At 54.9% G+C, this 18,676-nt stretch overlaps 1 protein-coding gene across 2 annotated transcripts; it reads right to left on the bottom strand.

The window, feature by feature from the left end:
* Nucleotides 1-6: 6 nt before the first annotated feature.
* On the bottom strand, nucleotides 7-14,082 carry LOC120906853 (protein unc-13 homolog A). 2 transcript variants are annotated; one of them, XM_040318955.1, is made up of 26 exons: nucleotides 13,642-14,081; nucleotides 9,169-12,857; nucleotides 8,775-9,107; nucleotides 8,542-8,696; nucleotides 7,057-7,094; nucleotides 6,861-6,948; nucleotides 6,218-6,226; nucleotides 5,678-5,752; nucleotides 5,441-5,592; nucleotides 5,303-5,370; nucleotides 5,087-5,219; nucleotides 4,762-5,010; nucleotides 4,351-4,675; nucleotides 3,996-4,268; nucleotides 3,753-3,911; nucleotides 3,554-3,679; nucleotides 3,305-3,472; nucleotides 2,934-3,215; nucleotides 2,547-2,768; nucleotides 2,230-2,396; nucleotides 1,857-2,145; nucleotides 1,642-1,788; nucleotides 1,360-1,573; nucleotides 1,181-1,279; nucleotides 945-1,107; nucleotides 7-831 (listed from the first exon to the last, which is right to left on the bottom strand). In XM_040318955.1, exons 2-26 carry the CDS (start codon nucleotides 12,392-12,394, stop codon nucleotides 669-671), a joined length of 7,323 nt encoding a protein of 2,440 aa, XP_040174889.1. In that variant the 5' UTR covers nucleotides 12,395-12,857; nucleotides 13,642-14,081; the 3' UTR covers nucleotides 7-668. The 2 variants fall into 2 exon arrangements, with proteins under 2 accessions (XP_040174889.1, XP_040174890.1); XM_040318956.1 differs by lacking the exon at nucleotides 6,218-6,226 and having other exon boundaries at nucleotides 13,642-14,082.
* Between the last annotated feature and the right edge of the window lie 4,594 nt (nucleotides 14,083-18,676).

Below are 18,676 nucleotides of genomic sequence, written 5' to 3'. Positions count from 1 at the left end.
ATGGGGTTGCGGAATTCATTAGTCGTCCGGATTACCACGCCAAGTAGTTGGTTTCCTCTGGCTACAACGTCATCGATATGCTGTTTAAAGTTCAAACTAGAGTCAAGCAGAACGCCCAGGTCTTTGGCATGATTTTGTCGATTAACAATCATCTGCGTAGAGTAGGCAACTATTATCCGGGAGTGCCGTGCACAAGTCGTTTCTGTAGAGCAGGAACAACAGAGGCCCCAGGTTTCTGCCCTGGGGTACGCCGGAAGATGCACCGATAGATCTAGATTGGTGGGAGCCCATTCAAACTGCATAGAATGTATATTGAGCTCATTACCCATCGATGTCCTCTTTCCTCAGCTCAGCTTGTGTCTTGTCCTCCAGATGTTGTCGAATAGTAGCTCTTCTACATATTAACCCATCGTAGTCCTCTTTCGAGTTGATCCAGTCTTCTCTGTTTCCTGAAGCTCTGCTCACATCTTCCTCCAAACAGTTCTACTTGCATACGTTACCCATCGTTGTCCTCCTTCCGTTAATTCCGTACGCAGCTACTCTTGACGCTCAACTAGCGTCCTCCTCCAGAAGTTGTCGAATAGTTCTTCTTGCATTTTTCTTAAACATCCATCCTCATTCATTCTTCGGGACTCATACGCAACTCTCTCACACACACACACACACATTCACACACAAATTAAATATATCTCCCAATAGTATACCTGATCAACGACATCTTTCAGCTTTAGTATTGCTACTCCAACCAGCCGATCCTCCCGGGCGAAGCAGTAATCCTTCACGCATATGTGCAGTTCGAAAAATTCCAGCTGCTCCTCGTTGCCAATAATGCTGCAGAGAGAGAGAGAGAGGGAGGGAAGGAGAAAGAAAACAAATGTCACCTTTTGCCCTCCTGTGCTTGAGCTCATGTGAATTGGCAGTTTTGCCAGTCATTCGATACGTACAAATGGAAGGTGTCATTGTACTTCGGCGACCAGTTGTTCGATTTCGATTTGGTCGCGAACTTTCGTTTCCTATCGTTCAGATGCGGTCCGATCAGATTGACCTCGATGAATGGCCGGAACATGCCGGACAGGACGGTCCATTTGAGATCGTTGGCAGCGATCACTGTGGAAGAGAGGGGGAGGGGAAGATGGTTCGCAACAGAGCGTGAAGAGCGCGGGCGTGCTGCTATACTTACCCTTGACGGATATTTTCTGCTCTCCGTTCTCCGGGTTCGACGAGACGTCTATCTGAATGGACACCTCACCGACGGAAGCGTCATCGTGACTAACCCCTTCTGTTTGGTGTGAGAGAGGGAAAGAAGAGATCAGGTTAAGAGGACGGTTTTCTACGTCACCCGCATCCATCCGCAGTTACCTTCCGAAGCACCTTGCCCGGAGACGAACGACTTGATAAGCGTGTCCGTGGTCTGCGTGTACAGGCTGAGCGCGTACTTCAAGCTCTGCAGCTCCGGCGATTTCTCCAGGAACGGCATCTTCAGCCCATTGCCGCCGGCGTGGAAGTACTGCTGGATCGTGCCGAGTGCAACTTCCAGCACGGCGCACTGCTTGGGCGATAGGTTCTTCTCCATCTGGGGGAGAGGAGTGTTACACGGTTACAAGCGTTACGTTAGCGCTCGTATCTCCGCGCACAACTTACCTCCTTCGAGATGTCCATCACCCCGCTGAGCACGTTCTTGGCATCCTGCTTGCCGGACATGTGGTTCTTGATGAGTCGGGACATGTCCTCGATTTTCGCATTCGCTGCCAGATTTTTGGCATTGTCGGTGAGATGCTTGAACACCATCTGGAGCGTGGGAGAGAAGCCACGGTCAGCATTCGCAATGGGTAAAACACAGGGTTGATGAAACTCACCGTTCGATCCGTCATCGGTGGAAGCACGATCGTTTTCTCCAGCGTTCGGATCACTATCTTCCACAGCTCCTTCAGCAGTCTTTTCAAAACGGTCTTCTCGCAGGACTGGGCGTACATCGAGAGCGAACCGTCCAGCAGGTCCATCAGCGGTCGCAGCACCTCGTCCGCCTCGATCGCGATCAGGTTGGCATCGTCGGCCGGTGGCGCATGGAACAGGGAGCTCTGCTGCTTCACCTGCTGCAGCAGATCGCCCAGCTCCCGCACGCTGCCAGTAATTCTTGGCTCCAAGCTAAACCGCGCGCAAAAAGGATCGAGAAAGAGGATCGAGAATGAGGCACTAGTTTGCCAAGACAAGGCACACTCACGCATGTACCTCTTTGCGAACTGTGTCGCCAGGTCGTCCAGGGCCGTGTTCAGGTTCTGCTGCAGTTCTTTGAGAATGTTGGCCGCATCCTCTTCCAGCTTATCGCCGCCCATCGACTCGAACATCTTCTCCAGCTGCACCCGCAGTTGCTGGATGTTGTTCATAAGAATGCACGCCTGCACGTACGGAGTTCGGGGAAAGCAAAAAAAAAAACATCGGAATCAGTATCAGTAGTGACATGGTTGTGTACCGAACCGAGAACCTCATCAGAGGAGTAACGGTCACGGTAGACAAACAGAGAGAGTAGAAAAATGTGTGTGGCTTACTGTTCGCTCCTCATGCATTATATCGGGGAACTCCGACTTTACGATATCAACATACGCAAGCAGTACTTTAACAATGGTCTTAGCAAAACGTCGCATGTAACGCTTCCAGATTTCTGGATCGGGACAGTCGAGTTTGCTTACCACATCGAAGCACTGTGTTAGCTGCGTAAAGACATCGACGACCGAGTTTGAGAACAGAGCATGCTCACTACTTTTTTGGAACTGGAAGTAAAAACAAACGACAGAAAAAGAAACACAGCGGGCGTCAAAAACAGCGTGGCGTCTACGGCGGAAGGGTCGGAGCCCACGGAAATCTCCCCAGTCCCCCCCCCGAGAAATGGCAATTCTATCCCTCCCTCCCCCGGTATTGCTCCCGTTGCAATGTACCCCGTCTTTCTTGTCCCGCTTGAACGCGCCGTGCAGGTACTCCAGCGATACGTCATCGTTCTCGTTCAGCCACTGCATCACGAACGGCTCGAACCAGGCGGGATACTCCGGCACCGCGCCCTTGTACGGGGGCACCTCCTTCACGTAGTTCGTGTACAGCCACTTCACCTTGAAGTGCAGGTTCATGTACGCGGACGACTTGCACAGCCGGTGCTGCTCGTGCTCCTCGAGCGCGTACTTCATATCGACGGCGAACAGGCTCCACATGGTCGCCGCAGACACCTGGAATGATTCCAACATGTTATGCATGTGTCGCTGTTATAACATCCAGGGGCGTAGAGCGCCCGTACGCGTCCACCGCCAAGCCGTACCTGCCCGATGTTAAGCTCTTGCGGGAATTGATTAAGTACAGCACTATAACTATTTTTATCTTCCTCGATAACTGATACAATTAAAGCTATTAGCTTGTGCCAGAAATCAACATTCTCTAGTTTTGGTCCGTGGTCTTCGCCTTCACGCTTCGCTTCGTTCGGATCAACCTGATAGGAAAGTAAAAATGAAATCAATCAGGTGCATCAGATGCCTTGCGGCTCACTCCCTTCGCAAACCGTTCGCCCTACCTGAAACTCTCGATTATATAGCTCGTAACAATTTTCGAACAAAAATTGGTAGGTTGATCGCAGACAAGCCTTAACACAATCCTTCACCACTGTGCTCGCTCTAGGTGGGCTGGATAACTCTTGAACCTGCGGGAGACCACGTCAGTTAGCGCAATTGAAACCAACGACCTGCCGTATCCAACCCGGAACAGATACTTACTTTCATACGGAAAAAGGTAATACTGGTTAACAAATCTACGGTAGATTTTAGATCCATCAGCTTCTCCTGACTGGAAGCGGGGAAGTTATTTCTATACATGGACAAGTCGATTCGTAACGAGTTGTGCAGCTGGTCCAGTAGCTTAACGAACTTTTCTTTCTGCAAAGACACAAAAAATAAGCCCAGCCACAAGGTTTCAGATCCATCCTGAAGGTTGACGTTCCCATCACCCCATCAACTTACACCAAAATTGCTTGCCGCAAAGCGATCGCTGGCCGATACCGCGCTCGAAGCCGTAGTGTGTGCATAGTAAGCGTTTATATTAGCTAATAGTGTACTCATAACAGCCGGGACGCCAGCGCACAGGTACTTCGTAGATAGGCAATGAAAGTGGGTCATGGCTTGGTAGATGTTCTCGATGCCATAGCGCATCGCGAACTCGTCCACGATCTCTTCGGGCGTTTCGTCGAAGTAAATCTTCCACCCGTCGTCACCCTTGGTCTGGGGAAGATTCACCTGCAGAAGGGAGAGTTTTACGAAATGGGCAAATGAGAGCTGACGAATTTTTGGAAAACAAAAGCACCAGCAAACAACTTACCGCTCCCAGCGCCTCCTCGCACAAGTAGTGAAACACGTTCTCGTGCAGGCAGGTGTACTGGACGTGGTACGGCGCTACCTTTTCCTCGCCTTTGATCTCTACGGAAATATGCAAGCGGATCGCCCCGGACACGGCTGATTTGTCAGTACGCTTCTCCAGATTGTACCAAACGTCCATCTCGCCCGACAGCGTTCGCACTTCAATGATTGTCTGTCCCAGAAAGTCGTCCGACTCTCGCGTCAGCTTCTGGCGCAGTTTTGATTTCAGATCGTTGTCCTCGTCCCACACGCGTACCTTGATGCGATCGGACGAGTTGTGGCACTCGCTGTACGGGACAGACCGGGGAAGCTATGAGTCAGCTGGCAATGGAGCGACCAAGCACAACTGCTCCACTGGGTATTGGGTACTTACAAGTTGAACTTTTCGTTCCACACCGGGTTCAGCTCCTGCGGCATCGTGCGGGTGCGCTTCTTCACCTTACTTACCTGCACCGTCACGTACGGATCGCTGGTGCCGCTCTTGTCCTTCGCAATCAGACCCTGCGCACAGATGACGGTGATCGCGATCTTGGCCGACCACTTGCTCGTACCGTCCAGCACGCTCTGCTTCACCGCCTTCATGTGGCCGGCGTGGCTCTTCTCCTCCACCGCAAACACTTTCCTGCAGAACCAGGTGTACGCGTACGTTCAATGCACCGATCTCACTCCACTCCGTTTCGTCCCGCGTACACTCTTACCTGATCAGCTCGAATATTTCGGGTCGGTCGCGTTCGCGCTGCTTCATCCGCTCCTTCATGGCCGCTATCACCGAGTTCGCCTTATCCTCGGCCCCGTGTTTGGAACTCTTTTCGGAAGCACCGGCAAAGCACACTGGAAGGAGCAGAATGCAGGAGCTTGTACCGTGCGGAATGGGTCAGACAGACCAGCAACAACCCCCGGGCCCCCATACTTACTCTGAAGACAGTCCGCGTTCAGCAAGTCCTTGCACTTTTCGTGACACTTCACAGCACACTCCGTACACCTGGAATAGCGACGAGAATGAGGCGTCAGTTGGATGCGATTCAAAAACTGTGCTGCCGTTGCAAACTCACCTGACACCCTGTCGCGCAATACCCCAGAGCAGCCCCTCGCACTCGTAGCAGTAGGTCGGGGAGGTGGCCGTCCACAGGACGAAGTTGTGTGGTGTGGTCGACGAGATGGGATAGATCAACGCCTGCAGCGCCTTCTTGTATACGTGCATTTTCTGCAAAACGAGGGCAAAGCAAGGTATAAGTACATATGCCCGCTAGCGGTGGCTTAAGGTCTGTCTCCAGGTCGGCAGCACTTACCAGCTCCTCATCGTTCAGGGTCGCTCGCGGTACGGCCGAGGTCAGTCCAGCATTCCGTTTCGTGGCAGCCATGGTCTACGCACACATTGCGCGTCACAAGAAAGAATGGAAAACAGACAGTTAAAGCCCACCCAGCGATACTCAAGCGCGTCTTGCGGAGCAGCAAACTAGGTTGCCAGCTCTGGCTGGTAAACGGTCGTGCAGAAGAAACGGTAACAGTGTGAGGGTTGTGTTGCACTAACTTCACTGCGAGATCATAAAACCAACAGTTACTGGAGCTTAAGAAACTAAGGCACAAACAAAACCACGAACACCCCACGCCCCAAAGCAATCAAGTTGGCAACAAAACCTAAACAACACAACGGGAAATCGAAACGAAAAGCAAACAACCCCAAAACTGGTACATTTACACAACACAACCATTCTAATATGGGTGGGGAAAAAGAAACTAAAGCACCGGACGGGTGCACAAACGCTAACGTGAGGGAACGTAAGAAATAAAATAAATAAATAAAAACACGCGTTTTAAAATACACTTACTTTGAGGACCTGTTGAGGAGAGCGTTTCAAAATCATGTTGAGGTTAGGTTTACAAGTAGTTTACGACGGAAATCACGATAAGGCGGGCAGTAGTTTTTGGTTTTTTGTTTTTGTTTTGTTTTAATGATTATTGTTGGATGTTCAACAATGCCGCACATTCGAGACAGACAGAAAGAGAGATAGAGGGTACACAGAGACGGGATACATAGAGATATATAGAGTACGGAGAGGCAGCCGGGAAGATTTGTTTGTTTTTGGAGGAGGTACCATAGAAAGAAATAAGAAACGATATGCCGATATGCACATTTTAGGATTACTCTGGTTTTTTGGTTAGATTAAAATACTTGGCAGTGTGCAGCAGTTGGAAACGGTATGAGTACATGGCGTACAGATTGAGTATACTGAGTTTTGAGACTCTGTTTGACATCTACGTTAAGATCTTGAGCTGCTGGAAGCCTACTGAAAACCCTAAATAAGATTTCTCGGATCTTGTGGCACTCCTCTCGCCCAATGTGTACCGTACTACCATTTCCAACTGCTGTCACCGAACGAAAAAGATGCTGATTTTAACACCAGTTCAAAGGGTACGACGAGAGGATTACACCGGGAATGAGGCCGGTTTTGTGAGATGCCTGATACGTACCAGCTCCGACACAAGCGGTATGGACTTCCTCCTTGGTCGAATGTCGGGCATGCTGTCGATGTTGCTGTAGAACGTGTTGTCACCAAGCCTGCAAGAGCATAAACACACCACGAAAGCCACGACCATGTGGAGTTAGTGCAGTGTGCAGTGGTAGGCTCATGTCGCCATCACCATCCCAATAGGTCCTCGTACTTACCCATTGTTCCGTCCACTGTCGACCGTCCCATTTCGCTTCTGCCGAGCCGAGCACGAGCGTTGCCGATTCGAAGGGACGAGGAAAAGAGAACGCATTAGTAACGCACGCAACCCACAAGCGGATGGCGCATCCACACACACAGGTGGCAAAAGGTTTCGCACGATAGGCGCGCGCGCACGCTCGCACCTGTATTGGACGCGAGCGCACGCGCGCGCAGGTCAAAAGCAGAAACCGATTCGAGTATTACTACGGTTAAAGGCGAGATATCAACAAACAACTACCGTCCTGGCTTGCAAAAGGTTGCCTTCGCAACTCAGAGTTAAGAACACAAGAAATGTACGACTGAGTCTGATTGAGAGAGAGAGAGAGAGAGACAGAGAGGTTTCGCACGCAAAAATATGTTGATGAACGAAGTAAAACGAACGAAACCATTGAAACACAGAATGAAACGAAAAAACGTAGATAAAACAGAAAATAATAATAACAATAATACACAAAGTGCGCAAAAAGGCGCTTACAAGGATGATGAGACTTAATTCTTAAATGATTTTTTTTTAATAAACACGCACTACGGCAAAAAAGTAATGGAACCAGCGCGGGTGGTCTGGTCACTAGCTAAAGGGAGAGATGCAACTTGTATTTTTTGTTTGTTTTTGTTTTTTTTTTTTTGGTTTGTTTTTTGTTTTGTTTGGGTTAGTTTTAACAGTGTGTACTATTCTTACCTCTACAGACCTTTCCGAAACTGATTCCGAAACAAAAGTGTATAATACAGATACAGAGAGATACACGTAAACGAAACATAAAACAATATACGCTCCCTTGTATATACACACGCACACAAACACACACAAACACACATACGCACACACGGGTACAGCAATAGAGAGGTTAGGCGGGGCAGGTCTATGTGTTTGCATCGTAACGTACGGTAGTTGATATACAGATAGATAGAATAGATAGATAGATAGGTCACACCAGCACACAATATACACGGCAAAGTGATGAACGCGGAAGTGGGGGTGGTCCCCCTCCCAAATGGGAACCGAAAACACATACACACACACACACATGAAGGAAGTAGAAGTGTAGAAGAAGAAGAAGAAGAAGTGACGGAAGGTGGTGTGGTTGATGAACCGCACTAAGGAGGTGATGAGGTGAAACACAAATTGGGAACACAAATCAAATCAAAACGCGCGGCGCCTGGTCGTACTACCAATTGCGTTGTTTTCTCTTTTTGTTTTGTTTGGCTTTTTTTTTGGCATGTGTGTGTGTGTGTGTATGTGTGATTTTCATCTTTTTTTTCGTTTGTTTGTTTGTTTTTTTGCATGTTCTTTTTTTTTGTTTTTCTTTTTTCCATCCTTTCTCTTTGCTTCTGGTAGTTTAACGTTTGCTAGATGGTTTCTGTTTTTCTGTTCTGTTCTGTCTTAGCATAGTGAAACGCATCAGCCCACCGAAAGCAGTTGCCGCAGCGCAGGTGTCATTTACCTCGGGCTCCTCGGTCTTGCCACTTACGTCCACCTTTTTGAACAGACCGGGCTCGTCGTCGAAGGACTCACCGACTTCGACCACTTTCTGTTTCTCCTCGATACGCTTCTCCTTGAGCGTCTTCAGCAGCTTCCATTTGCTGCCGCCCTCGCCATCTGCACGGAAAGAGTAGTGGAAGGGGGCACAGGTGAGGAGCCAGCCAGTTGGGAAAGGGACCTGCCGCACATCCTTACCTTCACTACCTTGGGCGCGAAACAAGCTCTGGCGACGCTGGGCCGTCGGCGCTGCCCCGTTACCGTTCGGGTCGAGCTCGCGGTCCGGCAGGCCGTCGCCCGGCTGATGCTGGCTGTCGGTGGCACTGCCCGGGTCCTGCTGGTCGTACGCCTGGTACGCGTCCTCCGGGTCGTACTCCGCCAGCGGGCTCTGCTGCGTACCGACCGGGCTCGGGTCGAGCTGCCCCTCGAAGGAGGAGGTGTCGCGCGGCGGCGACGACTGCTGCTCGCCCGACAGCGACGAGGGAGTGTGCTGCTCGTGCAGCGAACCCTCGGCAGAAGGTGTCATACCACCTGCGGGCAGAAGACAACCTGTAGTTAGGGTGCGAGGAGTCGAGCCGACCATCATACTCACCTTTAGCAGCGAGCGGGGACAGATCTGCCGACGTCTGCTGCTGCTGCGTGACGTCCAGCTGGCCGGCAGGTGCCTGTGCGCTGGCCACCTGCTGCCCGTCCCCCTCATCCACGGACGCCTTGGACGAGTCGATGCTGAAGGAGCTCTTCATCGAGGCAAAGAAGGACTTGGACTTGGCGCCGATGATGCTGTCCGAGCTTTCCTGATGCACCAGGTTCTTGTTGACCTTGTTGAAGAAGCTGCCGATGTTGACGGTGGTCGACTGGAAGAAGCCGCCCCCGGCCGCACCCTTCTGCTCGGTCGGTGGTTGTGGCGGTGGTTGAGCCGCCGGGGCAGCTGGTTGCTTCGAGGGCAGGAGTGCACCCACCAGCGGTACCTTGCTCTGCTGACTGGCTGTCGGTTGGCTGGTGGGTTGCGGTTGGACCGCCCCACTTGTCGGTACTGCAGCTGCTGGCTTCACAAAGGGAGTGCTGGTTGTGGTCGGTGGCGGCTTCACACTCTTCGTTACCTCCGCGGTAGTTGGCGGCATGGTGACTACCGCACTGGCCGGCACATGCACGGTCGCGGTCCCGTTGGCAGTGACGATGGTGCTGGTAACGACGGTCGTGCCCGTCACCGTGGATGCGACCAGCGCTGGCAGTGCCAGCGCCGTCGCCTCCACTATCGGTTTGCCCTCGGCCAGAGCGGCCATCGTGGTGGTGGTGGGGCCGATCGGTGGCAGGGCGGGCAGTTTGCCCACCGTCGTGGTGGAGGTGGTCGTCACCAGCGTGGTGGACGTGATGACGAGCGCGTCCTTGCAGTGCTGCAGCTGCTCGCCGGCCGCGATCGACACGGGATGGCTGGCGAAGCCGCCCATCCCGTCCGACGCCTCGCTAATGCCGGACGAGTTCATCGACATGTGCAGAAAGGAGGAGCAGTCCGAGCTGTCCGGCATGTTCGAGATCGCGGACATGGTGGAGAAGTCCGGCAGGCTGATCGGTGCCTCCGTGCCGGGCACGGTGAGCGGCAGCTGCGCGAACAGCGCCAGGCTGTCGCTCGTATCGGCAAAGCCCGAGTCGGTAATGTCCAGCGAGGGGAAGAAGTTGGTATCGCTGAGCGTCGGCAGGCTCGACTTGCGCGACAGGCTGTCGTAGATGGCCTGCATCTCGGGCGAGTCGGTAATGGAGGTCTGGCCGGGCAGCGGCTGAAACGTGGGCGGACTGGTGGACGGTTCTGCCACGCTCGACCGGCGGCTGATGATGGCCTGGAGGATGGCGGCCGTGTCGGTCGCATCGGCGGCGGCAGTGGTCTTGGCCGGTGCCGACACCGCGCACGAGGCGTCCACTACGCTAGCCTTGCGCGAGGGCAGAGTGACGCCCTCCGCACAAATGCCTGGCCCGGCCTGGCGAACATCGACCGTTTCGACGCCGTTCGAGAGTTGCGGCGCGAGGACGCTTGAGGCAGTGACGCACGACGTCATCTCGAGCGCTTCCGTGATGTTCGGCCGCAGGCTGCCCGCGAACAGAGGCTTGCCGTTGGTCAGGCCCACCAGGTTGGAGCAGGCGAACGTGGGTGGAATGGTCGTTTTCGGCACGTCCACCGCGTCCCCTTCCCGGGCTGTTGCGCCAATGTACTGCAGCTTCTCTTCGACCTTGGAGGCGGCCTCCAGGCGCTGCTCGGCCTCCAAGGCCCGCACCTCCCGAAATCCGTCGTACGCGGCGTCCGTCCCCAAGATGGTTGCCGCGGCAGCAGTCGCCTGCAGGCCGAAGGGCGAGAACTCGCTCAGCTTCTTCGGCGAGGCACCGTTCTCGGGCAGTCGGCCCGCGTCCGTGCTCAGATTCAGCCTGAAATCGTTCTCCGACGCACTGTCCTGTATCGTTATCGTCCCGTTCTCCACCGTCAGCAGGTCGTCCTTCGTCAGCGTGGCCAGCCCGTCCGACAGATACTTGGCCAGCTCCTTGCGCGGGCTCGGACCGGCGGCGGTGGCGGCGGCGGCGGCGGCGACGGCCTGCTTGCCCCGCGCCATCAGCAGCTCCGCCGACTTGACCGGGTAGACCACCTGCAGGTCGTCGTCGAACACGTCCATCAGCTCGGTGCAGTTCTTCGCCATGAAGCAGCGCACCCGGTCCATCTCCTCGCTGCTGAGCGACGCCACGTCCTCCTCGCTCATGATCTTGTTGATGAGCTCCCGCACCTCCTCGCTCTGCATCTTCTCGATCCGCTCCGCGGTGTACTGCTTCGACTTGGGCGTGCCGAACTCGAGCTCGATCTGCTTCGCGTGGTTCAGGAAGGAGGTGCGCAGCTGCTCCTCGATGATGGCCGCACTGTCCGCCGGCTCGATGTTGCGCAGCAGGCCCCGGTCTGCCTCGCCCGCCGACAGGAACGGATTGGTCGACATGCGGGGCAGTGGCGGATGGGGGGCGGCGGCCGCAGCACTGCCAGAAGGTAACGGGGCGGCGGCCGGCTCCAGGTGCGGCTTCAGTATGCCCTGCCCGTGCTCCACCTTCAACGCTTCCGGCGGCACATTGGCTAGATTGCGCTGCAGGATGAGAAAATCGTTTTCAAACTGTAGCTGAACCTGCTGCTGTTGCTGGTGCTGCTGCTGCTGCTGCTGCTGCTGCTGCAGATGTTGACCGAGCAGCTGCATACCGTCGTACAGGCCGTGCCTGCCCGCCTGGAGCTGCGCACTCGCGTGGTACATCTGAGCCGAGCTCTGCAGCTGATGGTGGAACAGCTGCTGCTGGTGCTGCTGGTGCTGCAGCTGCAGCTGCTGCTGCTGCTGGTGCAGAAACTCTTCCTGCTCCTCCTGCAGCGGTATCATGCCGCTGTTAATGAGCGCCTCGTTGATCCGATCCCGGTACTCCAGATCCTTCCGCAGTCGCGACTGCTCCTGCAGCGAAAACTCGTGATGCTTCGCGTAGTCCGGTATCATGTCGAGGTACGCCTTCCGGTTCTCCTCCATAAACTGCAGATTCTGCACGATCCGCTGCTGCGAGATGTTGAGCGACTGCAGCTTGAACACCTTCTCCGACATCTTGGTGTACTCCTCGTTCAACAGGTTCAGCGCCGCCCAGGCAAACTTGAGCTCCGTGTCGAGCAGGTCGATGTTGGTCGCTATCTTGTCGGTGTAGTCGTTGATGATAAAGTCCTGGTGCAGGTGGTGCAGGTCCTTCAGCCCCTGGTTGCTGTACATCTCCTGCGACTGCTTGCTCCACAGGAACGCGGCCATCACCTCGTTCTCGTCCATCTCGTGAGAACTTGTTGCGGGGCGTGGGGGGGGGGGGGGGGTGGGGGGAAAAGGAGGGAGGAGCTTTTGTGCGCTCGAGACAACTGTTACACACAGACACAGACACACACTCACACACAGTTAAGCGTGGGGCTCGAAAAAACGGGAGAAGCGTTCCGTTCTGGGCCCAGCAGTCACATGCTTCGTTTTCGCGCACACACCTGCACGCACACTCACGCTTCACTACACCTGCACGGCACGCACACAGGCGCACGCGGACGCCCACACCCACGGACGCACATACTCACACAGACACACACACAGCGGCAGTTGGACGCTACACTATTCGCTGAACGGGGACTTTTTTATTCTTGTTGGAGAAATGGTGAACTGGGTGCTTCTTGTGTGCGTGGGTGTGTGTGTGCGGGTGAGTGGACGCCTTTCCGGATAGCGATTTGATAGTTGATCACACACACACTCTCTGCTGGGGGGAGGAAATAGGATATCAGCAATCGAGCTACAAACCGTCTCGTCTCGTCGGGGCTATTGGCGATTTGATAGGAGCGCTTAATTGATGGACGACCCACACACACACACCACACTACCGCTTGCCCGCACACTACCAATGCAGCGAAATGTAGGACACAGCAAGCATCCCGACAGGGGGCGCACACATGCACACACGCGAGACACAGACACACAGCACACGAGAACCTGCCGAGTGTCCTTGTCGTGCTTTTTTTTTCCTTTTCTCTCTCCTTCTTCTTCGCCTGCCTGCTCGTTTCGCTGCCTGTGTGGCAGGATTGAATAATTCAAAACAAATTCATTCACCTCACGCGCTCAGCGAGTCTGCTGCTGGTGCTGCTACTGCTGCCGCAGTGGTGCGACTGTATATGAGAGTTGGGGAGGGGGTACTGTGTGCCTTCTGCTGCGCTAAAACACCACTGTGGACGACGCACAAGCGGAACCCGTCGCACACAAAAGCGCACAGACTAGCCTAATGAAGCAAAAAGAAAGGTTTACACACGATTTTTGTCGCACCACAGACCACACACAGGTAGATGTACTGTGCTGTACAGCAGTAGCAGTAGTATCAGCAGCAGCAGCAGCAGCAGCGCCACCGCACAAACGTTTGTGAAGCGTTCGCTACATCTCCTCCACACTGGAAATGCTCCTCAACAACAAAATAAAAAAAAAGCACGCGTGTTGGCCCCTTCAATCAATTGCGGGTCGTGCAATCGATGTCGAACATCACCACCACTACCCACCACCTATAGTACCCTCGCTCGGGGTTAGCTGATTAGCACTTGCTGCAAAAAGGGACTTGAACGAGGCGCTACCGCACACTCCCCACACACGGAATACAAAAAAAAAGGCAGGAGGGCCCACCACCCTCGGCTACTGAAGCGTTTCTGGCCGCTCGGAAGCGGCTACCGACGGGCCCGACCGGGGAATGGTTTCGGCGTTTGCAGGAAGTCGTCCGGCGCTCGTGCGGTCCCGTTTCGTCCACGGTCTCGCGCTCCGCGGCTGCGGCTGCTGCTGGTCGAACTCGGGCCCGAGTGCGCCACCGAATGCTCTTTTGTTCGGGGTTGGCCGCGCGCGCGTTATCTCACCGTTATCGGGCAATATGGCGGCCGTGAGAGAGTGGCGTGCCTTTCGCATGATTTATCCGTTCGCTCTCACGCGCGCACTCTCTCTCTCTCTCTCTCTCTCACTTCATAGCTCCCGCTCAATACGCACACTCAATTTGTCTGACATTTAATTTATGCCTGCCGTCCTGTTTTTTTTTTTTTTTTTTTTTTTTGCCACTCACACCGTGCTCTGTGTGGGAAAGAGCTATCGGCGGCCATGACGGAGGGGTTTTTTTTTGTTTGTGTGTTCTGGCTGCATTCTTCCACTCTTACCAATCAACTCGAGGCGAAATATCGACTACGGTCCCAGAGCGGAACAGGTTTGCGAAACCGCACGAGGAGTACCGCTCGAGAGCGTTTTTGTGCAGACAGCTCCGTGCAGCTCTTCGGCGTGGCGTAGGAGTGCGGGCCCTATTGTACTCCTCCCGCTTCACGTGTCACACGCACTTGACAGATCCGCGCCGCGTTTCCTGCCGACGCCACGAATCTGCTGGAATGCAGCAGCAGACGGGCGCATCACACACGCACACGCACACGAAAAGGGGAGTTCTAGCAATGCAGCTCGGGCCCCTTCAGGCTTGAATAGGTGTCAATCTCAGCCCAACCGAACAACTAAACAGGCACCTTCGAGACACCTTCTGCGAGACAGAAACTCCAAATACAAACTGGGCAGGGCGTCCCCGCACAGATCCCGTGCGTGAAGAAACTGTTTTTTTTCTGTTCTTCTTCTTCTCAGGAGCAACCAGAGAACACAAAATGTTCTCGGAACTTCCTGCCAGACTCTGTGGAACTGCGGCACACGGTGGCAGAGGAGGAGGACGGTCAGAGCAATGGGCCTGCCCGCTCCAACCTCCCGTGGAGGGGAAAATCAATTTTTTCAACGCAAGCGCAAACACATCGCAACAGGTCACGTAGAAGCGCAACGGTGGTCTCGTGCTCTCGTGCTCTCGGGGAGTTCCAAGGGAGCTGTGGGGCACGCTGGAGGGAGGGCTTTTAACAGCGTAAATATGTGTGTCTGCACAGTCCTGCAACATTCCTGTTACTCCTACACACACACACACACACACACACACACACACACACACACACGCACACACCCAGCAGGCTCTGTTCGTGGTGGAGTTCGCGCGGTGTGAAGAAGTCCTAAAAATAGCCCGCAAAAGGAGACCAACATTTATTTTACAACTAAAGCGATACGATCCGCGCATACTCCCACATTCCCACCCCACTGTGGGAGGACAGGTTTTTTTTGGACAGGTCGAACAGGTAGGGAGAGGGGGAGTTGAATTGCCGTTGCAATAGTTCGCGCGAGCATTTCAACCGACTCTCCCGCACGACGCGATAATGGCAGGACGATACGCGTGGAACTTATGCTAAAATGAATGATTGCTACGGTGGGAAAGTAAAAGTATACACTCTCACATACACACACACACACACACACACATACATACATAGGTAAAAGCACAGACATAAAAGCAATGAAACATGACAGCAGTATTTAAAGGGCGCATCGTGCGAAACCTCTTCTCGCCTCGTCAGTACGGTCAGTCGGTTTTGTTTTGTTTTTTTTTTTATCGGTACAAGCCAAGAAGGGGGAGGTATTAGGGCTAGTGGTACTTACGTTGATGATCTGATCGTACGCCCACAGCCACTTGTCGCGGGCGTTAAAGTTTTCCCGCTTGCCCTGCTGCTGCTGCTGCGTAATGTCCTTGGAGAGGTCGGTGACGCCGGCCGCGTCGGGCCCGGTGCCGGCAGCGCCGTTAGCGCCTGCCCCGCCCGGCCCGCCGACACCCGCGCCCGCCGGGCTGCCCAGGCCGGTCGCGAGCGGTCCACCCGGGCCGCCCAGCTGCTCCAGCTTGTCCGCCTTCGCGTCGTAGCCGTGCTCGAGCAGCGCGTTCGTGCCGGCGGACGCCCCGACCAGCAGCCCGTTGCAGCCGACGCCCCCGTTGGCCCCACCGGCAGCGCTCCCCGTGCCGGTCCCGCCGCCACCCTGCTTGGCGGCGTTCGCTTGCTCCAGCTCCTCCAGCTCCTCGTCGAAGCACTCCTCGCGCTCGTCGAAGAAGTGCAGCTGCTTCTTGAGCGGCACCCCGTCCTGGTGGGGCGTCACCTTGGGCAGCTTCTTGGCGGCCGGCAGGTCGCCCGGCCCGAGCCGATCGTCCTCCCGGTCGTACCGGTCGTCCTCGTACAGGTCGGGGCCGGTGCCGGACGCCGCATCGTCCAGCTGGTCGTAGCTGGAGCGGCGCGGCTCGTACCCGCCGGTATGGTCCTTGCCGCCCTCCTTCGGCTGGTCCGGCGAGAGCAGGTACGGATCGACCGGGTCGTGGTCGTGGTAGTACAGCCCCTCGAGCGCCCGGTCTGGGGACCGCCGCAGCGGCGGCTTCTTCTCCGGGCTGCCGACCATACTGTAGCCTCCCTTCCCGGCGGACACCGGCTTGCTCGGGAGCAGCTTGGGCGTGCCGGAGGACGACGTCACTGGCACGTGGTTGAGCGCGTCGTACCCCTGGTCGAATGGTGATTGTTGCTGCTGCTGCTGCTGCTGCTGCTGCTGGTTGCGTCCCCCGCTAGAGTAGTCGCTCCGGCTGCTCGAACCGCCACTGCTCGACACGGGCGTGCTGCTCCTGCTCCGGCTCTTCAGTGCCGTCACGCGATCGTTCATGAGCGTGGGCCGCGCGTACTCCTTGTGCCCATTGGGGAGCGTGTGGCCGTGGCCGGACAGCTCGTCCCGGGCGGCCCCGGTCGTCGCTCCGGTCGGATAGTGCTGCTGCTTGTACGGGTAGCCGAGGGATTCGTGCACCTGGGGCGGCGGCGCCGGCTGCGCCTGTATCGACGGGAGCTGCTTCTTGGGCGGGGTCGCCTTGCCGCCCCCACCGTTCAGCAGCATCCCGACGTCCGTGCTGTTGGCGGGATCGAGCTGGTCGCTGTAGATCGGATTGTGGTTGCAGTACTGCGGGCCGGCCGACCCGGGCGTCGCCGGCAGCCCCCGCGCATCCGCATACTCGTCCGCCGGGTACGGGGGGCCGGCGTCGCTGTACGGCGCCTCCGCCACCAGCGCAAAGTTCCGGTACGCCGCGTTCACGTCCGCTGCGATAAAAGACATCGACTGGGATGGTCTGGGATGGTTAGCAATGTTCTGTATTTTCGGCAGTTTCTTGATCTTTCTACTCGACAGCGTGATCGATGAGGTCATGAAAAAGTCGCTGTAGCAGTAATCGTCCGTATCGTCGTCGTTCACGTAGAACGACGAGGTGGTGATAAAGTTCTCCTTGTTCTGGGACAGATCGCAAAAGTAGTTGATCGAGTTACCGAATATGTTCGAGTTCAAGCGCTTCAGACTGTCGTCGTCGATCGGACCGGATATGCTCTTGCGCGCCTGCCGGAAAGAGTGGATAAAAGAGAACGGAAGAGGGGTGGGTGGAACGGGTGGGAGGGGGGGGGTGTGGTGTAGGGAGCGGTCAGTAGAGTTTAGGTTTGAGCGGGAATAGGGTTTTGAGGAAGTTTTGGGTGGGTTGGAATTCGCACCAACACACACACACACACACAACCACGCACACACATACACACCGAAACGGATTTGGGTTCCCCGGAGATATCCGCGCGGAGACGCGGACGGAGTTGTGTGCCGGTGCAATCAGGGATATCAGAAAGGGAAGGGAACAGAGAGAAAGAGAGAGAGAGAAAGAGTGTGTTTGTGTTTGAGAGAGAGAGAGAGAAAACGTGAGATAAAAAACGGTACATAATTAAACAAGAAAAAAGGACAAAAAACACACACGCACACACCATAAAGCGAGATTTTGAAGGACGATAAGAAGAAGAAGAGGAAGAATTTGATTTTAGTTCATTCGTTTGCTAACGGTTCAGTTTTCTTGGGACAAGGGGACACGGGGACACATTACATTTGAAGTACACAACAGCACAACAGGTCTTGGTCTTGGTTTGGCACACATAGAAGAGAGAGAGGGAGAGAGTAGGGAAGAGGGAAAAAAGAACAAAAAACAGGTAGGATGAAAGGAAACGTAAAACAAATCATAGCAAGCATATCCGAAGCGGCTGCAGCGTGGACACGAACATTCTTCTGTCCTGCTTAGGTCTCGATGGAATGGGATTTTAGAGGCGAGGAAGGGGGTGGGGGAGGACAGGGGGGGGGAGGGGGGAGAGCAGATCGAAGGATCGCTGGAGGATTCCCCCGGTCTGCTCGTCCCCACACCAAGGAAGTAGGTGCAAAGCGATCATTCGCTCGCGATCACTCGGCACTCATTCCGGCACAAAGGACCAAACATTCTCACACGTAACATACACACACACATGGATAAACACACACACACACTAGTACCGGGTACCGGGCTAGATAAAAAGGGCTTAGTACAGGGGTGGTGGGGGCGAGGAAGGGAAGGGTTTTGATTACACCACATTCAGAGAAACTCTTGCGATAAGTCAGCCAAAACTAGGCGGTGGCGGGTTTGACGCCCCTGTTTTGAGGGCAGGCAGAAACGGGCAGCCGGAGGCGGGTGGAAAGGCGGGAGGCTGGAGGTAAACCAAAGCCACTTGGGACGACTCACTCCGATCAAGCTTCGTTGGGCAGCACTGATAAAGGCCACGCTTTCGCTGCTCAGTTTTGCAGTCCGTCTGGCCGCCACGGCACGACTGGCCTGCGTAGCCTCGGTTGTAGGAG

The sequence above is a fragment of the Anopheles arabiensis genome, chromosome X, assembly GCF_016920715.1.
Source record: "Anopheles arabiensis isolate DONGOLA chromosome X, AaraD3, whole genome shotgun sequence".
NCBI classification, from domain to species: Eukaryota; Metazoa; Arthropoda; class Insecta; order Diptera; family Culicidae; genus Anopheles; species Anopheles arabiensis.
Note: the sequence above shows the minus strand (reverse complement) of the source record. Positions and strands in the feature narration are given on the sequence as shown.

What these genes read in the sequence shown, in the direction of transcription:
- LOC120906853 (XM_040318955.1), bottom strand. Translation starts at nt 12,394, where the DNA reads ATGGACGAGAACGAGGTGATGGCCGCGTTCCTGTGGAGCAAGCAGTCG. An exon ending in GCGAGGAGGCGCTGGGAGCG is followed by an intron (nt 4,269 to 4,350) that starts GTAAGTTGTTTG and finishes TCCCTTCTGCAG; the next exon opens with GTGAATCTTCCCCAGACCAA. An exon ending in CGGGCAAGGTGCTTCGGAAG is followed by an intron (nt 1,280 to 1,359) that starts GTAACTGCGGAT and finishes CACACCAAACAG; the next exon opens with AAGGGGTTAGTCACGATGAC.